This window comes from Dendropsophus ebraccatus, chromosome 2 (genome assembly GCF_027789765.1).
Source record: "Dendropsophus ebraccatus isolate aDenEbr1 chromosome 2, aDenEbr1.pat, whole genome shotgun sequence".
In the NCBI taxonomy this organism is placed as follows: domain Eukaryota; kingdom Metazoa; phylum Chordata; class Amphibia; order Anura; family Hylidae; genus Dendropsophus; species Dendropsophus ebraccatus.
This window is the reverse complement of record NC_091455.1, coordinates 103,924,818-103,949,249: the sequence shown is the minus strand read 5'-3', so window position 1 is coordinate 103,949,249 and position 24,432 is coordinate 103,924,818. Positions and strand designations below refer to the sequence as shown.

Sequence of the window (24,432 nt, the reverse complement as noted above, 5' to 3'; positions counted from 1 at the left end):
AGCGGTTCGGCCAGCCTCCCGAAGTCTAAGTCATTGTCGCAAGATGGCGGACGGGGGTCGACACGAGATGTGGGAAGACACGGGGAAGGGGGCCATTCACATACATAACACACATTACAAAGTTGTATAACTTTGTAATGTGTGTTATTTTGTGAATAATTGTTTAGAGTCCCACTACCCCTTTAAATAGGGTATTTCTGTGAATAAAGCTAGAGACATACCTCCCCTGCTGCTTCCGCTTCGCAATTTATCAGTCGTGAGTGTGTTCCCATTCAGCAAAAGCTGGCAGAACGGGAACACAGCAGGGACCATAAGATCACATAGCGAAAAAGGGTGTGTCTTATGGTATAAGTAAGGGCATATTCACAAATACTGTATACACTGTGGAATTTATATTTTGTTCAGCTGTTTAAAATACACAGCATAAAACATATCAGGAAAGACTTAAGGATTTGAATCTGTATAGTCTGGAGGTAAAAAAGGCAAAGGGGGACCTGATCGAATCTTTAGGTATGTCAAAGGACTAAATAAGGTTCAGGAGGGAAGTGTTTTAAGATAAAAACAGCTTAAAAACAAGAGGACAGTGATAGGTTAGTCAGGGGAAAGATCAGAAGCAATGTGAGAAAATATTACATTACTGAAAGAGTAGTAGATCCTTGGAACAAATTTCCAGCAGAGGTGGTTGGTAAATCTGCAATAACAGAATGTAAACCTGCCTGGGACAAAACATATATCTACCCTAAGATAAGGGAAAAACTAAAGGGACAGACTAGATGGACCAAGTGGTCTTATATGTTTCTAGGTTTAGCATAAAATCTACAATACACTATGTATAAACATAAAGTCAGTGAGTAGGAAGAGGGGAGGTGTAAAGTTGCTTTAAATGACAGATACACTAAGGTAGTTTATCACTGACATACCAAGAGATATTGCTGAGGACATAGCTGCTGGAGCTCAAGAAAGGGCGTTTTTTATTAAAGTGATATTGTCACCCCCCCCCCCTTCTCTATGTGCGGTTCTCTGTACCATCTGAAAGCTTAAATGTTGCATATTCTATATATACCTGTACAACACTTGTCTGTGTCTTTATTGCTCTAAAATCGCTTCTTTTCATTGGTAGAAAGTATCACCTAGGCAGGGCTTCACGGCAGCTGGGCCCTTTCCTCAGCAGGGGGATGGTTCCCCAAATGCCATTAAGCCCCACCTAGATGACACTGTCCACCAATGAAATTAAGCAGAGGTTGGGGGGGGGGGGGGCGGTGACTATCACTAAAAATCGAGTCTGTACCAGCCCCCAACCACCAGTACCATTTGGCGAAAATCAAGTTTTAATCCAGCGGCTTGGCGAGGAGTCAATGAGGCAGGGTCTAGAGCAGGGGTGGGGAACCTTTTCCATGTCGAGGGCCGGTCGGGCATTAATAAAATCATTCGAGGGCCGCATACCGTGTGCGGCAGTTAGTAGCGTGGGTTTGCAGCAACCGGGGCAAGGCAAAGTATTGTTCCCCTAGTGCCCCTGCTATTGTAGTTAACCCCCAGTAATGCCCCTGCTATTGTAGTTAACCCCCCCAGTGATGCCCCTTGTAGTCTAGTTAACCCCCCAGTGATGCCTCTGGTAGCCTAGTTAACCCCCCCAGTGATGCCTCTGGTAGGCCTAGTTAACCCCCATCAGGCATGTCCCTGGTGGCCTATTTAACCCTCCATCAGGCATGTCCCTGGTGGCCTATTTAACCCTCCATCAGGCATGTCCCTGGTGGCCTAGTTAACCCCCATCAGGCATGTCCCTGGTGGCCTAGTTAACCCCCATCAGGCATGTCCCTGGTGGCCTAGTTAACCCCCATCAGGCATGTCCCTGGTGGCCTAGTTAACCCCCATCAGGCATGTCCCTGGTGGCCTAGTTAACCCCCATCAGGCATGTCCCTGGTGGCCTAGTTAACCCCCATCAGGCATGTCCCTGGTGGCCTAGTTAACCCCCATCAGGCATGTCCCTGGTGGCCTAGTTAACCCCCATCAGGCATGTCCCTGGTGGCCTAGTTAACCCCCATCAGGCATGTCCCTGGTGGCCTAGTTAACCCCCATCAGGCATGTCCCTGGTGGCCTAGTTAACCCCCATCAGGCATGTCCCTGGTGGCCTAGTTAACCCCCATCAGGCATGTCCCTGGTGGCCTAGTTAACCCCCATCAGGCATGTCCCTGGTGGCCTAGTTAACCCCCATCAGGCATGTCCCTGGTGGCCTAGTTAACCCCCATCAGGCATGTCCCTGGTGGCCTAGTTAACCCCCAAATAAAAAAAATAAACATCCCACTCACCTTACCTCCGCTCCCACGCTGCCCATGTCCTCTTCTGTCCCAGGTCCTCTGTGCCGGTCTTCTCCTGCAGGCGGCGCGCGATGAAATGACGTCATCGCGCGGCCCGCAGGAGACTGAAGACACGCGCCGCTCTGCTGGGGAAGAAGCCGGCATAGACAGCATCCTCCTGTGTCCGGCAGCTGTCACAGACACCGGAGGATGCTGTGTATGCCGGCTCCTTCCTCCTCCAGAGCGGCCCGCGGGCCGGAGGTTCCCCACCCCTGGTCTAGAGCATCCATGCCCTAGGCCAGCGTTTCCCAACCCCAGTGTGCCGCGGGATCCCGGTGGGAAATGTGCACTGTCAGTTTAAGCATCCCCAGAAGCTGCGGCAGAGCAGTTTCTAGAGATGCACGGATTACTTTGATGTTCTGCCCGCACTGTGGGCGGGCGGAACATTAAAGTGAACAGAATGTAGGAGCAGGACCTGTCAGCGTTCTGCTCCTACTTTCACTCTCATAGGCCGCCGGCACTTCATACCTGCGGCCTACGGGACACCGGGACGTGACCTCTCCGGCAGGCAAGATGATGTGACGTCATCACGCCTGCCGGAGGTTCTGTCCCTGCTCACAAGATGGAGTTAGAAGAAAGAGAAGAGCAGCTCCCTGCGGCCACACAGCTGGATTAGATGAGTAGGATGGGTTTAGTGCACAGCGCGTAGGGGGCATATCATGGGAGACATTACTGGGGGCCGAGCAGGATGCATTATTATTGTATGGGGTACACAGCAGGGGGCATTATTAGTATAAGGGGCATATGGAGGTAACCCACATTCCTATTTGCTTTACTGCACATGACACCAAACAGCGAAGTTACTACTGTACGGGAGCCTATAGGAGGGAGGGAAGAACATTGCTAGGAATGTGTTGAGCCTAACATGTTTGTCTGGCAGGTTCTGAAGATATGAATTGCAGCTGGAAGAAATAATCATGGTGGTCTGGGCCGGATGGAGAGGAAAAGGGAAAGCGCCGCCTCAGATAAAAGAAGACATCACCTGTGAGTCACTGAATGACTGTTTTCTTATTTTGTAGAACATTATTTCGTAGGGGTGCCCCGAGCTAGTTTTTTTTTCCCCAAGGGGTGCCCAGAGGTGGAATAGGTTGGGAAGCACTGCTCTAGGCGCTGCAGGCCTAGAGCACAGATGCTCTAGGTGCTGCCGGTCTAAAACTTGATTTTCACCGAAGTACCGGCCAGCAGGAGAAGGCCAACCCCTGTAGCGGACAAGATGTATTAAAGTCTACACAGTGGTATCAGCGGTTTGGGTTTAATATCATTAATTATGGCCACACATAATCATAAAAAAGAACTGAACTTGCAAAGATGCCTCCAACTGAAAGTTCTAAAAAGTTTCTGTACCTCCCCATTAGAAGGCTATTCCTATTTGGGACATTCATCTCAGGAACAGTTCCATTCCATTTCTGTCCCTATGCTGTTTATGCAAGATTCATTAATCTGTAGCCCATCTGGATGTTTTCAGCACTGCCCAGCCATCTCTGGCTGCCACAAGCATGTCAGATGGGGTGGGGAGTCCTTGTTCCTATGGACATCACACAACTGGGGAGATAGCCCTTTTAATTATTAGCATGAAGAATCACCTTGCTCATCAGTTGCAGATTTAGGTCACAGTTGAATAGCTATAAACCTAAGTTAAAGCCCCACAGGAGAAGAATGTAACCTAGAAGTCTTACCTGTGAAGCTCATCAAGCCTTCCTTCAATGGCAGGGTCATGATTAAGCCGGAGCGAATTCTGCTTCAGGTTCAGATGTGTAAGGTCTTGACTGTAGAAGAGATTCTCTGGAAGGTGCTCCAAGTTACAACAGGACAGGTCTACAGAGCTGATACGCTGAGACGCAATCTGTGGGTGGAAGGCACCAATGTTAACATCAAGTTGGACAACCTGGTGACTAGAGATTAGTATGCTAGAGTCCGATCGCTCAGCATCTGATTACCGGTGGATGAAGTTGTTGGATGCAGCCCTAGGGAGTCCAGGAAAACAGCTTATGGTTGTATCCATGTTTTCAAGGCAGTCTAAGGGCTTCATCCAACTTAATCAAATGCCGAGTGATTGGACTCGAACATGCTTGAGTTTACAGAGGAGTTATTCAGCTCAATTTTACAACTCTTCTCAATACTACTCTTTATGCTTATTCAATAAATTATTTCCGACAATGTCTGACAAAAAAAAAAAAAAAAAAGTTACGTAAGAAGAACAAAATAAAACTGGTTCGTTATTTAGCTATCAGATGTTATCCTAACTAGACATACCTTAAGAGACAATAAGAAGTACTGTATTTAACCACATAAAGGAAAACTATCAGCAGGTTAGAAAACCTTACCTGATGATATGTCCCTATAGCCCACAGGGCGCAGAGGATGAGGTTATGTTTCTTACTAGAAGTTTAATCTTTATGCCAATTGTGCATTTTGGTGCACTGGGGTTGGGACTGCTGCCCGAGTGCGCCATTCTGCACCGTCAATGTTCATTACCAAGGATAGGATTGCCAGCACGGTGCACTAAGGGCAAGAGCCCCACCCCAGTGTACCAAAACGCCTAATAATGATAAAGATTGAACTCCTAATAGCACAGAAAAAGTGCAGAATAAAAAGAAAAGAAACTTCATCCTCAGCACTCTGTGCGCAATAGGGGCATAACAGCAAGACAGTCTTTTAACCTGCTGATAGTTTATCTTTAAAGTGTCGACTGTCGTTAAAATTTTTATTGCAGAAATCAATAGTACATGCGATTTTAAGAAACTTTGTAATTGGGTTTATTAGCCGAAAAATGAATTTTTATCATGAAAAAGCAGTTTGAAGCTCTCCCCGTCTTCATGGTTTTCCTATGGAGAGAGAAAGTAAAGGCAGCAAAAACAGGACAACAAAGAGTTAATTTACATTCACATCCCGGTCTGGCCCTAAATGAACGATCAGCCGATGACACGATCATTGGCTGATCGTTCTCTCTATTTCACCGAACGATAATCAGCCGAATTGGGCCAAATGGGGCCGATCCGGCCGATTATCGTTACTGTGGAATAGGGCCCTAAGGCTCTGAATAGTTCCCCTGCTGAGCAATCCTTTGTTCTCAGCTCTCAGCTAATCTCCCTCCTTCCCCCTCCCCCCCTTCATAGACCAGGCAGGATCAGACTGATGAAAGAGATGAAAAAACAGTCGAGATTTCCTGATTCTGAGGAGTGGACAGCAGAAAGAAGAGGAGGGGGGGACCTGGGAAAAGGCTTTTTACATGCAGATAATGGCAGATTTGGCTAATAAACCCAATTACAAAGTTTCTTAAAATTTTAACAGTGACACTTTAAAAGGAGTTGCCAGAGCTAAACTAGAAAAACCTCTGCTGCTGCCGGAGCTGTGGGGGACACAACAGTGCGGTATACTTGCCTGTCCCACTTCCCTGCAGCTGCTGGTTCCCAGGCCGCCCACTGTCTTCTGCTGTGATCTTTCTGAAAACTTCCAGTGACGTATCATTCTCACAGGTAAGGGCCGCTCACTGTCTATGCTGAGCGTCTGTTTCCAGTCAGAACTGTATGTCACCAGAAGCTGCTGATGAAAGTGGCGGAGAGCAGAAGACCATAGGCGGCCCAGTAACCTGCAGAGCTGCCACAGCAGAGGTTTGTAGTTAAGGCCGGCTACACCTTAAGAATGAAAGGAAATGTAAGAAAATTAAAAAGGTTTTTCTTAAAAGTACATTTGGAGCTATAGCTAGCATGGTGTGCTTTAAATACATGACTTCCAAGCGTAGAAAAAAAATATATATTAACTCCTGAGACACAGACTAACATGCCGCAAAAGATTAGCCGCAGTCACTATGTAAGGGGTTCCGATCAAGAGTGGTTGCAAAACAATAAGGCCCCTTACACAAATCTTTTTATTTTTTCTGCATATACAGCCCCATACATGTTACAGATGAGAGTTGGGGGCTGTGATCTGTGTCGCAAAAAAACAAACAAAAAAACAACAAAGCAAGCCATTGAGCGGGTCGTAGGGTGTACAGACCACCTAGTCTCAATTAAAGGGTCAATGCAAATGCACATCTATAGACCTGTCAGTAGTCGTGGACATATTTCTTTACAAGAAAGCATGAAGGTTGCAGACAGTGGCACAAAAGGATTTGATGGTTGCAGAATACTTGAACACTGTTTAACTAAAACCTGCAGTCGTTGAGCAATACTCCAATGATTCCATATACAATAAGTTGTCTATCCTTTAATGTTACCATAGAGTCTTTGGGAAAGCTAACTAACTCTCAGCACACCAAGTATGTATTAGCGGGGATGCACAATTAGAGGAGGAGCGAACCGGGTTCAGGTTCGAGACCATCTGAACCCGATCGTTCGGCATTTGATTAGGGGTGGCTGCTGAACTTGGATAAAGCTCTAAGGTTGTCTGGAAAACATGGATACAGCCAATGACTATATCCATGATTTCCACATAGCCTTAGGGCTTCATCCAAGTTCAGCAGCCACCGCTAATCAAATGCCGAAAGTCCGGGTTCGGATCGATTCGAGCATGCTCGAGGTTCGCTCAGCTCTATGCACAATACATTCCGCATTAGTCGGTCAACAGTCTCTTGAGGTTCTTGGGACTAACACGTAACTACTTGCCATTGAATTTCTCAAGCATGCAAACATGCATAACATGGCACTCCTCTAGTTCTGGGTCCTTATAACTGCAGACAAGCACGCCATCAACTTTACACAGCTTCCAGCCACAAACAGCCCTTAGGGTCCTTTTACACAGACAGATTTCTCTGTCACAGGGGCCGCAAACTAGTGCGGATGAGCGAGATCAGCAGCTCTTTTCCTGTGCCTTTACACCACACGAGAAATCGAGCAGATGGGCTGAGGGGACGTCTGTCTGAAGTTACAGCAGCGGCTGGAGGACCGGAGAATTAGATGCTGGATCACAAGCAGTGTGGCTGGTAAGTATAGACTGCTGGGATTAGTTTCCCTTTATCTTTCAACAAACAAACCCTGTTTACACAGGAAGATGTGCGGCCAATAAAAATACATTTTAAAGCAGGCGCAAAACGTGAGATCAGCTGATAGTCGGGTGATTGCCTGATCCTCGGCTAAGTGATGTCACTTTTACACAGGCCTATTATTGGCTACAGAAGTATTTCTAGGGCAAGGAAACAAGGTCTTCCAGTCCGTATAACTCAGTACAAAACATTATCAGACAATGCATCAGTGTAAAAAAAAAATAAAAAAAAAATATATTATATAATATATATATATATATATATATATATATATATATATATATATATATATATATATATAGACACAATATATGTATAGGGTTAACTGTTTTTTTCCATGCTCCATGAAGTAGTGCACCAACAGTATTGTGTGCTTTTAACAGCACTTCTGTGTGTCAATACAACTCTTACCAAGATCTGACAGAAAAAACCTAGTCAACAAAAAGACGGACCTTGGCCAGAAACTAATTGACCTGGTTATTATCCTCCCATAAACAAACAATTAGAAGAGGAGTAAAGGTAACTGGCATCTTCTCTCCTCATGTCTCTACAGCAGTGCCACGTGACGCCAACCAGAAGCAACAGAGAGGAGAAACACTAAGCAAATCTTATTGCTCATCCAAGATTATTACAAAACACCCATCCTGCCTAGACAAGAAGCCCAAAGCTTTACTGGTTATCTACACTATATTTCATGCCTTTATGGCCAAACTATAGATAATCAAAACAGCTCATACCACCAACCAAACAAAAAGTCCTGCACGACTACTAACAAAAGGTCATTTACCATCATTACTGGATGGAATCTAATAATACTAAGTGCTACAGGGATAGGAGATTTATTGAGGACTACTGGGAACTTTTTTCTTTATATTAATATGTTGAGTAATATATAGCCTAGTCAAGTTACAGGCAGATAAGGCATCTTTTGAAATGTCTTTCTTTTATCATTAAAAAAAAAAAAAAAAAATGATATATGAAAATTGTGTTGTTTTGTTTTCTGTAATAGTAGGTCACCGAATTACACTTGCCCAAATGCTGTACAGCTCACACGGCATAGGACAATCAGGTGACCACATCTCCTATGCCAAAGCCCTATTCAGCTGTGCACTGCGAACACGAACACACACACACACACACACACACACACACACACACACACACACACAATGAGCAATTTACATGCTAGCAATATCTGGAGTGGTGCAGAAGATGAAGGCCAAACCTCTGGAGACAGAAGAATCCCGGCAGCAGCCTCTGTGCTGAGGTGGTTTCGGCATCCACCAATGCAGCTGCTGTGGAGATCCTGATGGTGCCACCATGGTGCTGCATAGTGGTAATAACAGGCTCCTCCCTTATATTTCACATATTCAGATGAGTAGGGCACCTGTCAGGCTTCAAGTAGAAGGGGCCAAAACTAATGCACAACAACAGTTCTAAAGGTTGTATGGCTTCACTACTTCTCCTATTACCTCCCCGTGTAGTAACGATGGGAGGTTTTTTTTTTTTTTTGGTATTTCTTTATATGTGGAAAATAAAAAGGACATTACAAAAAAAACGACAGAAAACTATTAAAAAAAAAAAAGTCTTGTAAGGAATAAAGTGTAGATGATCACAAAAAAAAGAGGCGATAGTGAGCTCCATAATCATACTCCACCGAGCCCAAATCACACACCCTCAGCCTCGTATTCAGCACAGCTTCACCATGGTAGAAACTACGGACCCATTACTTTATCGTAAAAATAACGTTTCCGCCCACCTGACTATGCAGTGAAAAAGGTGATGGTCAACCAAATAGTAAAATAGCTTCTATTCCCTGGCCAGTCCTGTGTTTCGAGACTGTTCGATAAGGCTCTACGGGCTCTTCTTGTGCATATTCATGTTTTCCAGGGGGCAATGCACCTAGGATTTCACTGCATTGAGCGCTTTCACTAGCAGCCGGCGGTGTTGTCTTTGGCTGGTCTCCCTGAGATCAGGAATCTGTTTCTTTTATGGCTCTACTAGGCATTGCTCCCACCTAGCCAGAATCCTGCTCCACACTGATGAGGGGCAACACCCTTAAACAGCTGTCTGTGGATGGATACCTGACCTTGGTTTTTCCCTTGTTATTACATTGACTTGTTATAGGGCCACTTAATATGGCCCCTTGGCTGGGTCCTTCCTGCAGGGATATCTGGCCAGTCCTGTGTTTCGAAACTCTTCAATGAAGCTCCACGGGCTCTTTTGAATATTGATGTTTCCAAGGGGGCAATGCATCTAGGATTTTACTGCATTGAGCGCTTTCACTAGCAGCTGGCGGCGTTATAGTTTGGCTGGTCTCCCTGAGATCAGCGATCTGTTTCTTTTATAGTTTCTATTTCCTAAAGGTTCACTTAAGGACAATGTTTCCTAACCCACCATTTTCCCCTGTGCATGGTCTTCTCTATTGTCTTTCTGGTCCTCCTACCCTTCATCCATACATCCCTATGTTTATCTTCCATAACTTTATATCCTTGTTTTATATGCTTTGCTTATGGAACAAAAATATTTTCAATAATGAATGTTTCAATAATCTGTTTACTAAACATACAAAAAGGCATGACTAGAATGACTAGATTAGTATTGTCAATTTGGTGAATTAGCACATATAGAGAACATTCATGGTACGCATAAAAACTACAATAGCTGCCAAATTCCAGGCGGTGAGAAGGAGGAAATTGCCGGTATTTATTCGATTATCTGATAACCCCTGGCGGATTTAATCGGATAATGGAGCACAACTGGCAATCTGCAGAGCGCCAGTAATCACCACTTTACCCGGGCATCTTCCATTATTCAGGCTTCATTAGCATAATTGGAATTACATTTCTAAATGATAATATGGCAGCACTGCACACATGCTCGCCTCCGATGAGCTGCTTGTATTGAAGACACACAGGATCCCTGTAGTGCTGGGGAGGCTGCCAATGAGTGCAATTCACATACCCTCTATACAATCTTCATTATACTAGGTAGTCTAGTGCCTCTCCAAGCAGTCCCTTGCAAAAGACCTGCACACTCATAGCACGGACTAGGGAGTCCCAAGCTACTAATGCAGACAGCCTCATTCTCCATATGTACAGCTCGCAATACTGAGCTATAAATAACCCCATCTCTAACAAAGGTTGTAGAGAAATCGCTGTATAACTCAGCAGGGGAAACATTAGCAGTGTGCTGACAGAACACTTTCAGTCTGAGCTGCAAATCGGCTATGCATTACTAAAGCTTCCCACCATTGGCCTCAGTGTTCACCACCAGTCGTTTTTTCTCTGCAAAATACTGACTATAATACATTATATTAAAGTAAGGGAATATAAGACACGCTCACCTCCAGTCACAAATCTGAACCAAAGATTAAGGGTACAAACCCACACACCGTATACACAGCAGATACGCAGCAAAAACGCAGCAGATTTGAAGCAGATTTGGTGGTGCAGATTTGATGCTGTGTCCAGTTATTTAGATCTAATCTGCTGCGTATTTGTTGCGTGTTTGTTGCGTATTTGCTGCGTATTTGCTGCGTATCGTATCGCAGCAGTAAATAAGCTGCGTATACGGTGTGTGGGTTTATACCCTAAACATAACTCTTTGTCATCACGGACAGGGTCTATTACAGTGTGTGTGTAATGGCCCAGAAAGGTATATTGTCAGGCGTCTGGATATGTATTGTTGCTATTGGCAACCATAGACTGTCTGTATTGGGGCCTATGTATGTGTTGTTCTTTTGTAACTCTCTTATATTGATACGTTTTTTTTTTGTTGTTGTTTTTTTTGCTATATATTTATTTAATATGTTGTTATGTATTAATCTCAAATAATACAAGTGTTGAGCTTGATAAGTGCTCCTCCCCTACAACCTATCACACTAAGTAATTTGCCAAGGGAAAGTTAGCTCCGCCCACCTTTTACCCAGAGGTGCTGTGCGGTCTTGTCAGTGACAGTTGGTAGTCTGGCATTGCCAGAGTCACATCTAACCTCCCTACGTCACCTCAGTAATCCTGTCACACTCCATCCTCAGCCCCCTAACCTGTTTCCAGTCAGCCCTAAGGACTTATACAGGTCTTCAAAGTCTCAGCAGGACATCCTCTGTATTTATTTGTGCCTGCTGTCGGGCTGGTGAAGTGATAGAGGGTTTCCCATTCACCGTCCACATCTTCCTGACTTCCAAGTCAGTGTATCCATGCGTCTCCCTCCTACATGATAGTGAGCGTTGACAGCGTCAAGTCTCTTCAGTAACGTCAAGTATCTACACACACGTACACTAGAAAGGCTGGAAAACTGCAAAGCAGCTGGAACAGGTCTGTCTATTTGAAATCCCATCTATCTGCCAAGTCTAAGCAATAGTAACCACTCTGATCAAGCTAACAATTTGCCCACCTGCCCCTGTACTGGATTGTATATAGTTATCCCTCAAGTAAAACCCTAATATACTTTCACCACTATCGTGTGAAGACTTTTATTAAAAAATATACACTCACCGGCCACTTTATTAGGTACACCTGTCCAACTGCACGTTACCACTTAATTTCTAATCAGCCAATCACATGGCGGCAACTCAGTGCATTTAGGCATGTAGACATGGTCAAGACAATCTCCTGCAGTTCAAACCGAGCATCAGTATGGGGAAGAAAGGTGATTTGAGTGCCTTTGAACGTGGCATGGTTGTTGGTGCCAGAAGGGCTGGTTTGAGTATTTCAGAAACTGCTGATCTACTGGGATTTTCACGCACAACCATCTCTAGGGTTTACAGAGAATGGTCCGAAAAAGAAAAAACATCCGGTGAGCGGCAGTTCTGTGGGCGGAAATGCCTTGTTGATGCCAGAGGTCAGAGGAGAATGGGCAGACTGGTTCGAGTTGATAGAAAGGCAACAGTGACTCAAATAGCCAACCATTACAACCAAGGTAGGCAGAAGAGCATCTCTGAACGCACAGTACGTCCAACTTTGAGGCAGATGGGCTACAGCAGCAGAAGACCACACCGGGTGCCACTCCTTTCAGCTAAGAACAGGAAACTGAGGCCACAATTTGCACAAGCTCATCGAAATTGGACAGTAGAAGATTGGAAAAACGTTGCCTGGTCTCATGAGTCTCGATTTCTGCTGCGACATTCGGATGGTAGGGTCAGAATTTGGCGTCAACAACATGAAAGCATGGATCCATCCTGCCTTGTATCAACGGTTCAGGCTGGTGGTAGTGGTGTCATGGTGTGGGGAATATTTTCTTGGCACTCTTTGGGCCCCTTGGTACCAATTGAGCATCGTTGCAACGCCACAGCCTACCTGAGTATTGTTGCTGACCATGTCCATCCCTTTATGACCACAATGTACCCAACATCTGATGGCTACTTTCAGCAGGATAATGCGCCATGTCATAAAGCTAGAATCATCTCAGACTGGTTTCTTGAACATGAAAAGGAGTTCACTGTACTCAAATGGCCTCCACAGTCACCAGATCTCAATCCAATAGAGCATCTTTGGGATGTGGTGGAACGGGAGATTCGCATCATGGATGTGCAGCTGACAAATCTGAGGCAACTGCGTGATGCCATCATGTCAATATGGATCAAAATCTCTGAGGAATGCTTCCAGCACCTTGTTGTATCTATGCCACGAAGAATTCAGGCAGTTCTGAAGGCAAAAGGGGGTCCAACCCGTTACTAGCATGGTGAACCTAATAAAGTGGCTGGTGAGTGTATGTCCCTGTGTGTATGCTGAAGAAGACAAGGGCCCCAGCACCCTCGGACCCCACCGTGACAGGAAGGTTTTAGAAGGTGAGCCCTAAGGTTGCACTACACCACCCAGCAACACAATGCCCTCAGCATATCACAGTACAACACCAAAGGGACATTATGTGTGTTCAACACAGAGTCCTACGTGCACTCGAATGAGCTTTGCTCACTTACAGCAAGTCTTTCCGCACAATCTGGGGGACATGTAGGAATAGGATACTGGTTTTTTTTTTTGTTTTTTTTTAAGAGACATTAATAGCATTGTTACTTTAAGGGTATAAACACACACACCGTATATGCAGCGTATTTACTGCTGCGATACGCAGCAGATACACAATAGATTAGATCTAAATAACTGAACACAGCATCAAATCTGCTGCGTATTTGTTGCGGATCTGCTGCGTATACGGTGTGTGGGTTTGTACCCTAAAAGGGGATAAAAGATGTTGCATAATAATAAACATTGCTATTTTCAGGTCTGTAGTAATAGTAAGTTCCAGAAGGCTCAGGAGAAGAAAAAAAAAAAAAAAAGGGAGCAGCTCATTTTGGGCCATGTGAATGTGGACATGGCTTCCATAGTATAAAAGTAATCTGAGGAAGGTTGGGAGGTGGTATCTTGAATAGAGGCTTATGTTGCACTACTAGGGATAACCAGAATGGAGTACCGAACCAGTACCATCTTGGCCTCAACGCTCTTGCTATCTGGACCCCAAGGTTTGCTCCACCCAACATGCAAAGATACTTTTGGCCAGCCATATTGCAGTTTCTGATTTTGCAACAATAAACACATCCCTGTCTTCATCTTGTATGCTCCAATGGTGTTTTTTAATCTAAAAGCAAGCACTCTTAGCAAAAAAGTTAGCTAGCCAGCCTCAGGAAGGTTAGGATTGACTAAAAGCATGGACTGTAACATAGCCCTATGAAGAAATTGTTCCAGCTGACAATCCAAAAATGACAAAGGAAATGGGAAAAGGACCAATCCCAGGTTACATTATTCATAGAACAGTCAACTTGCAAAAAAAATCAAGGAAAGTCTAAAATCTGGGTTGACCCCCATAAACGTTAACTAGAATGGTTTCCATTGACCAGTGTAACAATTAAGAAAATTCTTCAAATGTTATGGACTCTTGACTGCTATAAAAGGGAACCAATCAGCACGATTGTGCCAAATAGTCTCCCAGCTGCATCCTACAGATCTAGGGTGCCGCTTCCCGGAGGATATGAGCAGTGTCTGCAGCGGTAGCTTTGTATCATGGGCGTCAACTAGTCAGTGCACTCTGTGGGGATGACTGTCAGGCAGAGAGATCAGTTATTGGCCTCTCTGTCAATCATCTCCGCAGAGCGCACCCTCGCACCCCACAGTAAAACATTTTTTTCCACGATATAAAGCTACCCCAGCAGATGTGGCTGGTATGCTTGGGGAACTGTAAGATGCAGCTGTGAGCCATATCAGCACAACCATGCTAATTGGTTCCCTTTAAAAAGGTACAGATATAAAACCAGACTACTTTGATGTTAGCTCTCAGTCCCTTTACCCACTAGAAATACTTGTTTAGATCTTTAAGGGAGAATTGGGAGGTTTAAGTGTTGGCTGATCAGTAAACCATAGAGCCTTCCACCTCTGAATAATATCCTGCAGTTACAGGGGGTTTGGAAGCGGACAAGTACCTTAAAGAATCAAACGATCCTTTGTAAAGAAATATAAAGAACTGCCCCAGTCACTATGGACCCTCTACACATAGCCTTCATCCTGCTTATCCAAAACTTTCACGTGGATTGCAGTGGTAAGCACCACAAGAAAACTAGGTGTAAACATATTCTTCCAAAACAAGATTAAACAGGATTTTACAATTAATGAGGTGGCTGTTCTGCCAACAACTTTCTCTGACATGCTGGCATAGCTACTTCAGTGACCATAACCCTAGTAGCAAGGGGATTAATTATAATGGTGCCACACTGACTGAAGTGAGTGCTCTGAGGAGTCACCACTGCTTCCCTAAAAACAGAAAATGTGGAAAACTTCCAAGGAACCTTTACTACTAGTTAAAGGTTTCCTGGCTGCTCTATACCCAGAGGTATATTCATAGCTCTTATGCAAAATATCCCAGAGCAGGCCTAAAGCGAATCTGTACCCACAATCTGACCCCCCCCAAACCACTTGTACCTTCGGATAGCTGCTTTTAATCTAAGATCTGTCCTGGGGTCCATTCGGCAGGTGATGCAGTTATTATCCTAAAAAACAACTTTTAAACTGGCAGCCCTGTACCCAACGGCCGGGGCTTAGAATGTCTATGCATTAGGCTGGTACAACCTCTGTCCCTCCTCCCCGCCCTCATCATTAGGAATGCTCCAGGCAGATTGGATCCTTTTCAGCAGCTGTGTGAATACTGAACATGGGCTGGATTGTTAAGGCACCTGTGCAGTGTTCATCATTAGGAATGCCACTGGAACATTTTCTCCTGTCTGAAGAGGGTGGGGAGGAGGGACAGAGGGGTGGTGCAAAGTTAGGGCACAGATACTCCCGTTGGGCACTGGGTTGCAAGTTTAAAAGTTGTTTTTTTAGAATAATAACTGCATTACCTGCCGAACGGACCCCAGGACAGATCTTGGATTAAAAGCAGCTATCCAAAGTTACAAGCGGTTTAGGGGGGGTCAGATTGTGGGTACAAGGTCGCTTTAACCCTTAGACGACCCAGGGCGTATAGTTACGCCATGGAAGTCTGTCCCCAGACGACCTAGGGCGTAACTGTACGCCCTGGGTGTTTCTCCGGCTATGAAGCGTGCTCCGGAGCGGAGCGCGCTTCATAGGAGGTGGGGGCCGGCTGCAGTGAGCAGGCGGGACCTCACCGGTAATGACACGCTGCAGCGATCGCGCTGCCGCGTGTCATTAACTCCTTAAACGCCACGACCGCGGCGTTTAAGTGTAAGTGACAGGGGGAGTCCCCTGTCACTTACCGATCGGGACCCCCGCAGTGTGACTGCGGGGGTCCCGATCGGTAAAACGGACTGCCGGAGGTCTCTCACCTGCCTCCGTGCGGTCCAATCGGCGATCTGCTGCACTAAGCCTGCACAGGCAGGCTCAATGAGCAGATCGCCGATAACACTGATCAATGCTATGCCTATGGCATAGCATTCATCAGTGTAGAAATCAAAGTACTGGATGTAAAAGTCCCCCAAAGGGACTTCAAATGTGTGTAAAAAAAAAAAAAAAAAAGTTAACACTATTACACTACCCCAAAACCCCTCCCCCAATAAAAGTTGAAATCACCCCCCTTTCCCATTATATAAATAAAACATATAAAAATAAATAAACAAATAAACATATTATATACCGTAGCGTGCGTAATTGTCCGATCTATTAAAATGTAACAAGTGTCATTGCGAACGGTAAACGGCGTACACAAAAAGAGGGAAAAAAGTGCGCGGATTACCGATTTTATGTTACATTATATATAAAAAAAAATTATAAAAAGTGATCAAAACGTCCGATCTTCACAAATATGGTATTAATAAAAACTAGAGATCATGGCGGAAAAAATGACACCCCATACAGCCCCGTAGGTGAAAAAATAAAAACGTTATAAGCGTCACAATAGTCCCATTTTATTTATAATAAATTGCCCAAAAAAAGGATTTCATTTAAAAAAAATATATAACATTAGAGAATCTGTGTAACCGGCATATGGTTGTGTTCGGGCTGACCTATAGAATAATGGTATCATGTCGCTTTTACCATATAGTGCATTACGTAGACACAGGAACCCCCCAAACGTTACCATATTGCATTCTTTTTTGCGATTTCACCAATTTATATCTTCATAAATAATATATTTGGAATTCCATCATACATGTTATGGTAAAATGAATGACGCCATTACACAGCACAACTATTCCTGTAACAAATAAGCCCTTACATGGCCTTGTAGATAAAAAAACTGAAAGTGCTGGAGCTCTTAGAAGGGGAGGAGGGAAAAACGGAAACACTAAGATCAATATTTGCGCGGTCCACTGGGTCATTTTGGGCCTGGTCCTCAAAGGGTTAAAACAGATGCCTTCTCTATAGTAAATAATCTTATTTTCCAGTGTTCTAAAGGCTAACCCTGATCATTGCTCAACCCCCCACATAATTCCTGGGAACCAATGGCATAGGGAACACTCACATTGTCCTCATGCTGTGTTTAATAAGCAGCACAGGGTATGATCAGAGCCTTGGGAATTTATTAGAGAAAAAAGCAATTGGCTCAGAAAACAATGATTATGAGTAAGCAAGTGGTACAAATACATGAGTTTTGGCAATCTGTCATTTAGGACTTACCTTGGACCCTTGTCTCAGCCACCTTAAGTAGTCTGTGAATGTATCAAAGGAAACATAGTATGTCTGACTCTGGGGGCCAGAAGAACTGAATGCCAAGCAGTGCTGATGTTTTTTAACTTCTTCAACCTAAGACAAATAAAACGCATTAAAGGAAGAGTTCTGTAATGTAAACATATAGATATAATTTTTGAAGAAAAAAATCATAATGTCCCAACCTCAGTGTTCACTTAAAATCAGATGTAAAAAGTATATATGTTTGTTTAAAAAGCCTATAAAATACTTACTGCAAACCATAAATTTACAACTAACTATAAGGGTAAAAATTTTGTGGTGGTGGACCCATCCACAAGATAATGTATTGTTCACGTTGGCAGTCATTAGCTTGAAGTTCATAGTTCAAGCAATGAAAAGTGGATCGTACTGGGACACGACCTTCCACTATCTTCTCTACTTGACCTCAGAGAATTAGGTTTAGGGATTTGATAAAATCACTAAGGGATTCTATCAAATCCCGGGAAATGACGGAATGACGGAATGACGGCGCCGTTCCATCATTTCCCTAGGGAATTGATCAAATCACTGACCCCTTTCATGGAAATGATGGAATGAACTCTTTTATTTCCCCCTGCGACATAGAATTCGCTTACCATATTGCCTTCTTGTTCCCCGCAGCCTGTCTGCTCTGCTTCTCGTCCGCCTCTCTGCTCCTTGTTCCGCTCATTTTCCCCGCTACACGCCTCCTGCTCCCCCAAGCCTGTCCGCTCTGCTCCCTGTCGCCCCCGCCACCATATGCCTGCCGGGAGGTGTGCCGCTCTGCTCCCGTCCGCACAACCCTGCGGCACGCCTCCTGCTCCCCCGGCCTATCCGCTCTGCTCCCCATCCGCCCCCGTCGCCAAATGCCTGCCACTCTGTTCCCCCATCCGCCTCCGCTGCCAAACAGAGCCAGACGACTGCTCGATCGATCATTCCATCATTTGCCTGAAAGGGGTCAGGCATTTGATCAAATCCCTAGGGAAATGATGGAACAGCGTGGTCATTTCATAATTTCCCGGGATTTGATCAAATCCCTGGATTCTATCATTTCACTGCAACATTCACTTACCATCCCACCGGTGACGATCGCCGTTCGAATTTCCCACCAGCCACGTCCAAACCATCTTCGGCCGCTGCCCTCACTTCCGGGTTCGGGTGCAGTGAATGGGAAAGAAAAGGCCGCTGGTGCACATGCGCACTGGCAGCCTTTTTATTGGCTGGAGCGCATCACATGGCTTCCAGCAAGCTCAGCCAATCAGGGCTGAGCAAGCTGGAAGGCATGGGATCCGCTTTTCCTGCCATTCCTGAGTTACATTTACATTTCCCATCATGCATCTCACTGATTGGTCCATTTGTGTACTCGTCCCCTTAACTTTCTTTCTTGCCCGCTGCTGTCATTACTATTGCACAGTAAACTGAGGACCGTTTTTTTTCACAGATTTTTCATCACATCACCCCAATATGTATTCCATACTAGCTGATTATGTAGCAAAAGTGATGCACGCATGGTGTAGCTATGTGCTGCATAATGGGCATCCGTTTACCAGGGGGTGGGGGGTGTAGGTCTCTGCTTGCTGTCTGTGAATGAAAACATTCTAGATCTATCAAGACTCTAAGAACATCCATTAAACTTACAATATGTAGAGCTGTGGTACAAAGAATGTTACATGTGCCTGCATTCACTGACAGCAAGCAGAGATAGAACTATAACTTCATATTGCAGAAATCTAGGCTCAGGGACACATGTAAGTCTATGGAAGCAGCACAGGTGCATGGGGATGTAGTCGTCTCCTGGGGGTCGGGTTACCAAGTCACTAGACAGCTAACCCGTCCCCCAGAGAGGAGATCACATGTCCTGTGACTACAAGGGGGGGGGGGGGGGGGGTAAGCTGAGCGAGTAGAGGATTTTAAACAAGAGTTGATAAGAATGAGAAAAAAAAAAACTGGAAGTGGGTGCAAGATAGGTTATACATGTATAATAAACATAAGGTGGTACTGGGAAGGGGGGTTGATTAGAATACTGTTTTTGTTACCCAGATAACCCCTTTCATACAGTAATATAGACACATACTTTTCCACCTATCAGAGGGAGAATGTGCATCTTTCCAGTCTGGCTCTCCTTGATTGATGACACAATCAGACAGGTCCCACAAAGGATAACTTGCCGTCTTGTCCACCTATTTACAGGTAGCTGCATCTTCCCTTTCCGTACATTGTAAGTCCCAGAGAGCTGAGTCCTATCAGACATGCCAGTTCCATTAGGCTTCCCTAAAACATAAGAGAAAAGACAAATCAACATTTTTTTCCTAATTCACTTTATGATGTGAATACAACCACAGCACATTTATATTGCATAAAAAAAAAACAAAAAAACAAGTGTCAATAAACAAGGTTACTAAAGACGTGCTAAACATCAATTCAAGACACTTCCAAACTAGAAAAAGTATAAGGGTGCATTCACACGTACAGGATCTGCAGCAGATTTGATGGCCCAGATTTGATTTGCTTTGAATCTGCGCCATCAAATCTGCTGCAGATCCTGTACGTGTGAATGCACCTTATAGGTAGCTTCACACATACAGGATCCGCAGCAGATTTCACACTGCGAGTTTGCAGCGAAATCCGCTGCGGATCCCGGTATAGTGAAGGTCTATGGGGGTCATTTTCATTCCGCTGCAGATATGTGACCAGGTACGGATCAGGTACTTTTGAAGGCACCCTAAAGGAAAAACTCCAAGCCCCCATGAAAGGATATGGTCCAAAATAGAGAAAGTGTGGACACATGGTAGATAATCACCTGATGCTAGATGTGCAATATCCCTCCCAGTACTAGATAATTCTTACTAGAAAACTTCAGTTCTAGCATGTGCTATCTCAAGAAAACTCTCTACATGTGTTAATGCTAATCAAGAGAAGGAACATTTTTGAAATCTTGTGAAAATAAACATCATCAAAGAACAAGATGTCTAGGTAAGGCAGAAGTTCAGAACCTATGTAATTAAGAAATGGAGAACAATATTGTACAAGGCTGAACTCTGACACCTAAGTTGCACATGTCCATTAGCTAAAGTGAAGATCCAAAAGCCAGGAGGAGTATCAGTGAGGAAAAAGAAAAGTGATTATAGTCACTGCTACTACTAATCATTATATACATAGCAACAAGTTATTCCGCAGCAGTAAAAACTCTTTACTACTACTGCATAATAAGTTAATAAATAAGGGGACACAAGAAGTAAAAATGCCTCATTTGTACAAAAGGTCCAGCAGTATTTTAGAAGAGACAGGTTTGCACGCATTAGGCTGCCAGCCAGTATACGGATGCACAAATGTGAGGTATATTTGGGTGCTAGGACTGTGGAACTAAAGTGTTCAGGTTTTGAGGAATAGTGTAGATGTGTGCACACAGAGGTGACAGGTTAGGGAAAGTAGTTGGTCTGTGTGAACAGATACGAGTTTCTAGGGGACGCAAAAAAAAAAAAAAAAAAAAAAAAAAAGAAGAAGATGTTGGAATTAATCTGATTGTAAGTCCAGGGAATTGTAATTCTTTACCAGAAGCTAAATCATCTGTATAATCAGTCATAAAACCGCCGCAATCTGAAGCAGCATCTGTGGTCAGGGCGTAAGCCAACCACGAGTTATGCAAAGCAGAACCTACTCGGAAGATAACACTCTACACAGATCATTCATTCCATGTAGGCATTTATAGCGTTGTAAAGTGCACCACCACAGAAAGGCCTATCTGATGAAGATGTGTGTTCTACAAGACAGCCTGAAGGGGGAGGCGTTACTGAACATAAAACCAGTGACCTGGAGATGGGCACTGGGACAGGTCAGCTGGCACCAGAACAGCTCACCGCTTCTATTCTTATTGAATGTCATTTACACTTCTAATATATGTAGAATTTCCAAAGTTTCCTAATACTGTATTTTTAAGAAATGTCAGCTATTAAAAGCAAAAAAAAAAAAAAAAGGCATCAAGAGGATAAAATATTCTTTCATAAACATCATTCAATATGCCTATGTATGCCAAAGACATGGTCAGTCTGAGATCCTGAGAAACCATAATCCTAGCACCAGAAGAGAGTTCTGTTTGGTATGAATGGTCAGCATCTGAGGACAATCGCTGCCCTACTGAGAGTATATTAGCCTCAGGACAACCTATGAGGGTTGGCAAATGCAAATGATGGGTAATACCAATTTACTTTATGGTGAATTGCCCAATTTTTGTTTACGCCTGCTTTATGCACAGTCTGAGTATGTATATACATTTATGTCTGTTGGTTATAAAAAGCAGTAAATGTCCGTATACTGAAATCTCATTCACCCACTTCTGGCAGTATATAGTTTAATTTGGGATAGATTTTGCAGTGTGTGTGTGAATTTTACCCTATATCAATTCTCTTATTATTTATGGAAAAAATAACAAAAACATAACAACCCAGCCATATGACTAATAGCATCATAGATGGATACAATGATAAGAGTGATAATTTCAAAAATTCACACATTTTGGTGTAAATATGTATTGGGAAGTGGCATTGACCTAGAGAGGTCTGCAGACTTGCTGTGGGAATCTGCCATAGAAAATCTGACCTGTGAGAAAATCCTAGTGAGAGCAAGAGACCAGTGCAAGTCAATGCCCATTAAACTGGCAGTCAGGCATTACAAAGTGTTTGTTTAGGCCGAGGCTGGCATTTGAATAGGTTATACCCACCATCCTGACATATCCATATGGTGGGACTCTTAAGTAGAGTTAAGAATTCTGAATGTCAAGATGGGAAAAAAATGCAGGAAAAGTCATTCTCTCCAAATCATGTCCGATCCGAAGCATCATGATTACTAGCAGCTTTATAATAAATCTAAATGCATGCCCACTAAAAGCTTACAGTTTCACCCATCCCTTTCTGCTTCCCATCATTGCGGTAGGAACATTAGCAACCCCCCCCCCCCCCCCCCCCCATATTTTGCCCAGACAAGACAATGCAACCACTTGTTCATCTGCAGTGAGGCCAATGCAATAGTAGTACAAAGGGTGTTGTTTTTGACTAGCAAATTTACTCAAGCATCCTCTAATAAGCTATTCAGGAGTTCAATACTATGTGTCTGAATGGATTAGTCAAGTTAGCAAAAGAGCCTAGGCTTCTGCAAAGCAGCTTCATTGTAATATGCATCATTAGCCCGAGATCAGATGAAAACAAGGCACTTCAGCCCAAGAGCTGAAATAAAAAGCAGGGGGGCCTTTGTCTCTCGGGGCTCTGGTAATGTGAAGTTCACATAAGCAAATGCAACAGCATTTGAGGGGCTTCGATCAGCAAGAAGACGACCCCAGAAAACTTTCATGACCACAATGCAAAGAACGACCATGGACAATTTGGGAGAAGAGAGACAGAAGGACAGAATTATTGCTACACTTGTAGCGGTTTTATGGAGAGGTAAACACAAATCAATGCTAGTAAAGGCTTATGGGATACCCTGACATCAAGTAGAAAAGGTTCCACTGGCAAAGTAACAAAAACACTCAGCCTGGTGTCTGCTAAACATATGAAAACCAATAGCCAATGGAACGGAGGTGGTAGCGGAATTATGTTAGACAGGGTTTTTTTCTGGTGCAAGCATTAGAAGGTAAAGGGCAGCAAAAGAGAGAAACAATGCTAAGGAAAAACCTTGCTCAGGAGAAGAAAACCTTTCTGTAGTTTTGCCAAAGTTAGAGGATATTGACACGCAGTGATTCTACTGTGGACCAGCTTGATCTCAATTGTATGGAATCCCTTTTACACAATGCTATGTAAACCACAGACATTTCCGAGCATGCAGCAGAGGTCCTATTGGTTGTAATTCCCCCAGTGACTGATCGCTCACTATTTTAGCATCTCCTATGGGAGTAATTGTGCGCTTACAGACAGTCCTCAGCCAGAAACATGGGAAAACATGGGTACCCTCTGGCTTGGAACTGGCTAAGGACCCTGCTGTTACATGCCTACTGATCAGACATATGACACATGGAAAACGCACACTGCAGCCAAAACAGACACAATGACCACTCTAATTTCATAGGAACTATAGGGGTGATTGAGATATTTAATAGCAAGATTCTCTAGAGCAACTAATCAGCATTGTCCTCCCATTTTACCAGAAAAATGCAAGAAAAAAAAATATTTGCCCCAATTTGTTGCTATTGGCAACAAAGAAACTTACTATATGGGCCCTATTACATGGAGCGATAATCTGCAGTCGGATTCTTAGGGTATGTGCACACTGAGGAAAAGGCGAGGAATTAGGTGAGGAATTGAAGAGGAATTTCAGCTTGAAATTCCTCTCATCCTGTCATTTTTTTTTATTGCAGAAATCAGTAGTCTAAGCGATTTTAAGAAACTCTGTAATAGGTTTTATCAGCCAAAAAAGCCTCCTTCTGTACTCAAGAAGCAATCTCCCAACCTCCCCCCCTGACTTCTTATCTGTGCATTATCAGGCAAACACGTCTTCATTACAGAGAAGCCAGTGAAGACGGGCTCTGCTCTCTCCATTGTAAGCCTATGAAGGGGGGGAGGGGCTGAGGGAGATGAGGGAGCAGGAAGAGGTGACATGAAGGTCAGCTGTTTGTAGACTGTCTGGGCACCTAAACCGCAGGATTCTGGGGTCAGAAAGGTCAGTGCTTATCTATGAACTTACTGAGAGAAGATTGCAGGGTGTTGTGCTTTGCAGAAATTCTCCGTGCTCAGTCACTCCTAACAGCCCCTCCCCTCTCCATAGCCACATAATGGACACAGAAATCCTGCTTCATTTGATGTGAGGAGAGATTGCTGGGAGATTGCTTTTTCAGTACAGAAGGAAACTCTTTTAGTACATAAAACCTATTACAGAATTTCTTAAAATCGCTTGAACTGTAGATATTTAATGTTTTCAGAAAAATGGCCCTGAAATGACAGTCACGCTTTAAATTCAGCTTGAATTCTGCCTGAAAACTTTCTGCTTCAATTCCTCGAGAATTGCTCAGTGTGCACAT

General features: G+C 44.0%; 1 protein-coding gene across 1 annotated transcript in view; it reads right to left on the bottom strand.

The window, feature by feature from the left end:
- PHLPP1 (PH domain and leucine rich repeat protein phosphatase 1) overlaps positions 1 to 24,432 on the bottom strand; it is a 108,739-nt gene that overhangs the window by 45,516 nt on the left and 38,791 nt on the right. Inside the window, exons 2-4 of the mRNA XM_069958123.1 lie at positions 19,501 to 19,697; positions 17,397 to 17,522; positions 4,031 to 4,197 (exon numbers count right to left, since the gene is read on the bottom strand). Of these exons, the coding sequence (XP_069814224.1) occupies positions 4,031 to 4,197; positions 17,397 to 17,522; positions 19,501 to 19,697 (490 nt within the window). The remainder of the gene's footprint in view (positions 1 to 4,030; positions 4,198 to 17,396; positions 17,523 to 19,500; positions 19,698 to 24,432) is intronic.